Raw genomic sequence first — 6,000 nt, forward strand, 5'->3', positions numbered from 1 at the left:
GGTTAACAATTGAGATGCAAAATAAAACAGTATCATACAAAGGAAAAATGGGTAGATAATATGCACTAAATTTAGAATTGGTAACCAATATAGATAAAAAAAAGACAGTATCAAGCAAAATTAAAACAATATAAAAAGTGGTTGCAGGGCAGAGGCTGATTTGGAATTCAGGTATTTAAATAAATGAATACAAAGAAAATACATTATAAAAACAATGTATAAAATTAATACAGGTAGGTAGTCCAGAAAAACTTTGTATGGTATATAGAAGTTGTGGTATGTTGGTAACTTTGCCGCAGTTGTTGCAAGTAGCAGCTCGTCGGCTGTGGTGGTGAATATAAAGTTGCAGTAAGCTGAATAAGGTGCGTGCACCTCCTACCTCGTCGTGCTGTGTAATATTGGTCCTTGATGCAGGTATGGCACATCCGTGTGCCTGTGTTAGTGTGGAGCCTCCCGGTCCTTGACTTGCACCCTAGTCCGCTGTCGGTGCTTGGGTTGCTGCCTCAGGTGGAAGGTGGCACCTGCTGCGGCGGGCAGGGGCGGCAGGTATAAGCAGCTAATATCTGCGCATGGAGTCTGTGGTCACCCTGGTGTCATCTGCTGTGATTCCTCCTGCAGTTGCGGCTTTCCCGTCCTCAGCCCACGGCATGATCGCATCTAAGCCTTGTTTCTGCCGTATCAGCCAGTGGCTCAGCCACATTATAGTGCCTTATTCTGTTGTTCCATAGGCCACATCTCCATCCACGGACCAGTCACTCCAATCTGCGGTCAAAGTTGCATTAGCATTCGCCTGCCTGTCAAACCTCAGCCAGTGAATTAGCTGCACTTCAGACCGTAGTCTGCTGTCAGCCAGTGACCCAGCCACACTATTGTGCCTTGTTCTTTCTTTCCACATTCTGCGGCATATGCCGCATCACCGTCCATGGACCAATCTCTCCAGCCTGCGGTCTAAGCCTCATCAGTGACCACCTACCTGTCATACCTCAGCCGGTGGCATAGCCGCAGCTTGGACCTTAGCCTTCTAATTCAGCCATTGGCCCAGCCACATTATTGTGCGTACTCCTGTTGTTTCACAGTACGTGGAATAGGCAACATCACCGTTCACAAAACATTCGCTCAAGCCGCGGCATAGCTGCATCATAGTACTCGGTCCAGTCATCCTGCAGTCTACGGCCTGGTCACTCCAGACTATGATCCAACCGCTCTTCTGCCTGTAGTTCAGCCGCACCGGAATTCATTGTCAGACGTGCCATAATCTGGAACCCTGAAGTATCACAGTCCCGGTCGCTGCTGCTGCTCCATAGCTAGCGACTATTCACACAGTGTTTAGCCACCTAATGCCTGGCGACCCAGTCACACCATAGTCCCTAGACACACCTGAGACCATCTCCACTTGCCTCTGCTAGTGCCCTTTTCAAGTTACTATCTGCCTGCAGCCTTACTCCAGCAAGTTCTTGTAGTGGAAGGACTGCCACTTCCCAGCTTTACCTTGTCTCCAGCCAGCAGTCCAGTAGTCTCTCATCAGTTGTGTACCGATGTAAACACCTATCACTAAGGAAACAGCGGGTGGCTGTTATTGGCGGAAGAGCCTCACCCTGGCTCTAGAGGTCTTAAACAACTGTGCGGGACCCATAACAGTTGCTATGGGTAACACGAGGAATATGCGGTGGGACTAAATATGAACTGGAGTTTTTGTTTTTAATATGGGATTTTAGGAATTAGCAAATCTATGTCTGGAATTAGGTGTTATTGTGGATGTAATGAGAAGCTGTATAAAAGTGGGTCTTTTTCACCTCTTACCTTATGCCTTGAGAAAGATACACATCTTTATGTATCGAAACGCGTTCGCAAAGAGGTGATTTGGATTTCTTTTGGACCTTACCCGGTGGATGGTTGGTGATTCTTGGGGACGCCTGGGTTTCTTTCACCCATGCCTAAAAAGTGAGATTTGTCTACTTTGTCACACTAGTAGACCATTGCGCTTTGTAAGGGTCCATTTTTATTTGTTTTTATGAATTATATGTTGTATGGTGTCTTTAAATAAAACGGTAATACACGATTGGAGCTTTTTCTTTATGCTTTGCATATCCTGTGGGATGGTTATGAAACCTTAAACTTTGGAAGTAACTACAGGAGACTGCAGTCTATGTCGTAAGGATTATTCCTGACAGTGCCTGATTGTCTACTTTAATCTGTAGACCAATTCTTGGGGTAATTGAATATTACAATTATCTGAATGAATCCATTAGTACCCTAAATACTACACTATGATTTGATTATTTGTTCTTTGAGGTAATTTTTGGGGAGAATAAAGAAATTCTGGTGGATGGATACACCGAAAGACAATTGAATTGAGAATTCCTATCTTATATTAGTAGGAGCGCCTCCTGGACACACTTGGTGATACCTTTTTATTGCTATGGGTAACACATCTACTTTTCTTTCTTTTTTTTTATAAGGTGTAGTGAATGTACCTAATGATCAGTTTTACTATTCATGTCAGAAGTTTATAAACAAAAATATAAGAGAAAAGGAAATATTACATGTCTAGGTGGCAATAAGAATGACAATTCCAAACTGTCATTCCATAGCTTTTTTGGAAATTTAAAAAAGCTATTTAATTCATAGGCAGATACATCATAAACTTAATTATATAAGCACAGAAATATATAAAGATTATATAGTTTAGAAATTAGAAAAAGAAATACTTCCGTGCAAATAGCAACAGATGTGTTTTCTAATGGGCCATCACAATGATTATGTGGGTTCCAGTCAATAGATCTAAATTAAAAAGGTCGAAAGTGTCTAGACAGACACCAGGGGGTAAATGTAATAGGGTGCGGAGTTCTGACATCGGCGAGTTCCGTGGAAGACATAAGGATGTTTTAAAGTAGTAGTCATTTAACAGTCAAAACCAGGTTGATTTGCTTGTTAAATAACGGCTACTTTGAAACATCAGGCAGTCTTGCACGGGACTCGGGTGAAGTGAGAACTCTGCACCTTATTACATTTACTCCAAGATGTTAGACAGGCAATAGGCTTACAAGGACAAAAGGTTGACACAAAAATAGTGGACACATGATTTCTTTTTTGTTACTTAGGGTTAGAGTGAGGCAATTACCGGAGGGATAGGCTCTAGGAAGGATAATTAGGTTTAGGCACGTACCCCGACGGTTAGGCACTAGGAGGGACGGTTAGGGTTAGGCACTAGGAGGGACAGTTAGGGCTAGGCAATAGGAAGGACAGTTAGGGTTAGCCACTAGGAGGGACGGTTAGGGTTAGGCAATAGGAGGGACGGTTAGGGTTAGGCACTATGGGGGACGGTTAGATTTAGGCACTAGGGGGGACGGTTAGGCACTAGGAGGGATGGTTAGGGTTAGGCACTAGGAGGGACGGTTAGGGTTAGGCAATAGGAGGGACGGTTAGGTTTAGGCACTAGGGGGGACGGTTAGGGTTAGGCACTAGGAGGGACTGTTAGGTTTAGGCACTAGGGGGGACGGTTAGGGTTAGGCACTAGGAGGGACGGTTAGGGTTAGGCACTAGGAGGGACGGTTAGGGTTAGGCACTAGGAGGGACGGTTAGGGTTAGGCAATAGGAGGGACGGTTAGGGTAAAACTGCGAGTTACAGAAAATGTTATCGACCATTTTTGTGTTAAACTTTTACACCTGTCTACCTTCATCCATTTCGACTTTTTGTCCCTGTCGAACACTGGTTGTCTATCTTTTTCTTGTAGATCTTTTATATCAATAGCGAGTAAGTTTGGATGGTCACATTAGTAAAACATCAATTGAATTAACTTATATTTTCTCAACAATTCATTGTGCCACACACAGCACAGTGATAGTTGTAGGACCCCATTGAATCCTATGTAAAAATTGTTACAAGTGTGAGCACCTTATGAGATAATTACAGCGTTGTGTGTAGAAAAGTGCATGTTTCCTGTTGTTAGAGCATGCTAGTTTTCTTTGCATCAGCATCATACCTGTAGCTGTAGTGTGGCTCTTGAGTAAAACTGGTTGTGGGGTAATACCACGGTAGTTCAGTAATTGGTTGAATAGACATCGGACCCTCCGTAGAGAGCTGGCTGGGAGAGCCCCGGAATGCAAATGAAGAAGGGACTGCATGGGGCAAGGAACTGGGTACAAGGACAGACAGAAAGACACATTAGATGGCTGCTGTGACAAGATCTTTTTTAAAAAAAGTGAAATATTTAATCCCAATTTAAAATGTAATTATTCTGAGGCTTTCATTTTATTTGTATCAATATAAATGCATTTACAAACAAAATACATCCTAGGCAGCATATGGTGTGTTTGACAGTGGCATTTGTATTTCTTATGTGCAATTGTAGACAGGGTGTATGGTGGACCCCTTAGTGGTTTCTCTGACTTTCTCCTGTTACATGTGTTGTTACTAAGTGACCATTTCCAGGTACTGCTGTCATCACCGCATATGTGCACGCTGGTATGGCTGTAGGAAATAAATGGTGTTTTCCTATTGCAGTAAGTATCAGGGACAGTTGTATACAGGGCTCCCAGCAATGCCGGGTAGTAGCGGGGTCACTATAATAATACAGTGAGGATGGTGACAGGGAGAGGGCAGTGTGAGAGACGGGCACTGTTACCCCGGGTGGATCACTGCAGTGTCACTTCTCGTGTCCTCCGCGACCCCAGCTGCTGCTGCTGCTGCTGTGTGACCGGCTCATGGGCTGCGGGGGAAGAAGAAAACAGCTGCACGCATTCTGCCCGGAAACCGTTCCTTCTAACATTTGCAACTGCTAACGGCGGCGGAGGGACCCAGAGACCGCACTACATACAGCGGTAAAGTCCCAGTGACAGGAGGACACAACCTCTAGTCTTGTGACCCGGGCAACGTCCCTGGATCATGTGACTTTACACAGGAATGAGTGAGTCCTCATTGTTGCTGGTTGACCATCACACACAGAGTCCGCCAGATTGCATACATGGGACGGAGATGGGAAAACTTGAAGCCAGGGACTAGCAACAGGGAGGAGGGCGTGAGTGAGGACGGTGCTCATGTGGGGCGGGGGAGGAGAGATAGAAAGACGGTACTCACGGATGTTAGAAAGAATGTACGTTTACAAATAAAACCAGGGAAGAGAGGGGTTTATTTGTAAGTACATTATGATTCTAGTTATTAACAAATTCTTGCAAAACATAATTTTATTTATATGGCGATTTTCTTTCTACCCAAAGCTCATTTTTCCGATACTACTCCTATGAAGGTTAATGGACACTACTGTAAAATCTACCTAGGATCAGTCTTCAACATATGATTGCTGCAGGCAGGGCCGGCTCACAGGGTGTTCGACCAGTGCAGTCGTAGAGGGCTGCACCCCTCCCCAGCATCCCGATTTCAGCGGGACTGCACTGTCCCGCTGTTCCACCTGCGGGTCACAGTGGTCAAATCGGGAGGCTGGGGACCCCCATCGCCGCAGCTGTGCGGCGGTGCTGGACCCCCAGAGAGTGAATGGATGCTGCGTGCGGCAACCATTCACTGACGGGAGAGGGCTGGGGGAAGCCCAGCCAGTGACGGAGTGCTGGGCTTTATCCCCAGCCTGACGTTATTTGGAGGCGTGCCATGCGGACACAGATAACGTCACATGGGGAGCTTGGCCTATGGTAATTAGGCCATGCCCCCAAATTCGGTCACGCGCGAGGTTAGGGCGCTCTCTCAAGAGCCAGCACAGGGTGCTCAGAACCCTGGAGCCGGCCCTGGCTGCAGGGTCGTAACTAGGATGGGCGACCAAATGATGCAGTGCCCTGGGGGTGGCATCATCACTGCCCCATGGCACCTGCATTTAGCTTGCAGCAGACCCTGCAATGTGACCCCATCCATCAGGTACAAAATGCCCCTTTCCTCTTAATTTATAATTGGCATCACCTGGGTTGAACTAGTTTAATTGATTAGAAAGGTGTTTGAGCACAGGTGATGGCAATCCTAAATTGAGGGAAGTCCAGGAGCAGAACATTTTTTTA

The 6,000-nt window shown here is 45.7% G+C and overlaps 1 protein-coding gene across 1 annotated transcript in view; it reads right to left on the minus strand.

Moving 5' to 3' along the window:
- The window catches only part of VWA8 (von Willebrand factor A domain containing 8), a 428,582-nt gene extending 423,684 nt beyond the window's left edge, over positions 1 to 4,898 (minus strand). The window contains exons 1-2 of the mRNA XM_088482592.1: positions 4,626 to 4,898; positions 3,984 to 4,136 (exon numbers count right to left, since the gene is read on the minus strand). Coding sequence (XP_088338718.1) covers positions 3,984 to 4,125 — 142 coding nt within the window. The 5' untranslated portion in view covers positions 4,126 to 4,136; positions 4,626 to 4,898. The remainder of the gene's footprint in view (positions 1 to 3,983; positions 4,137 to 4,625) is intronic.
- Between the last annotated feature and the right edge of the window lie 1,102 nt (positions 4,899 to 6,000).

Source organism: Taudactylus pleione, unplaced genomic scaffold (genome assembly GCF_031769625.1).
Source record: "Taudactylus pleione unplaced genomic scaffold, aTauple2 ptg000005l, whole genome shotgun sequence".
In the NCBI taxonomy this organism is placed as follows: domain Eukaryota; kingdom Metazoa; phylum Chordata; class Amphibia; order Anura; family Myobatrachidae; genus Taudactylus; species Taudactylus pleione.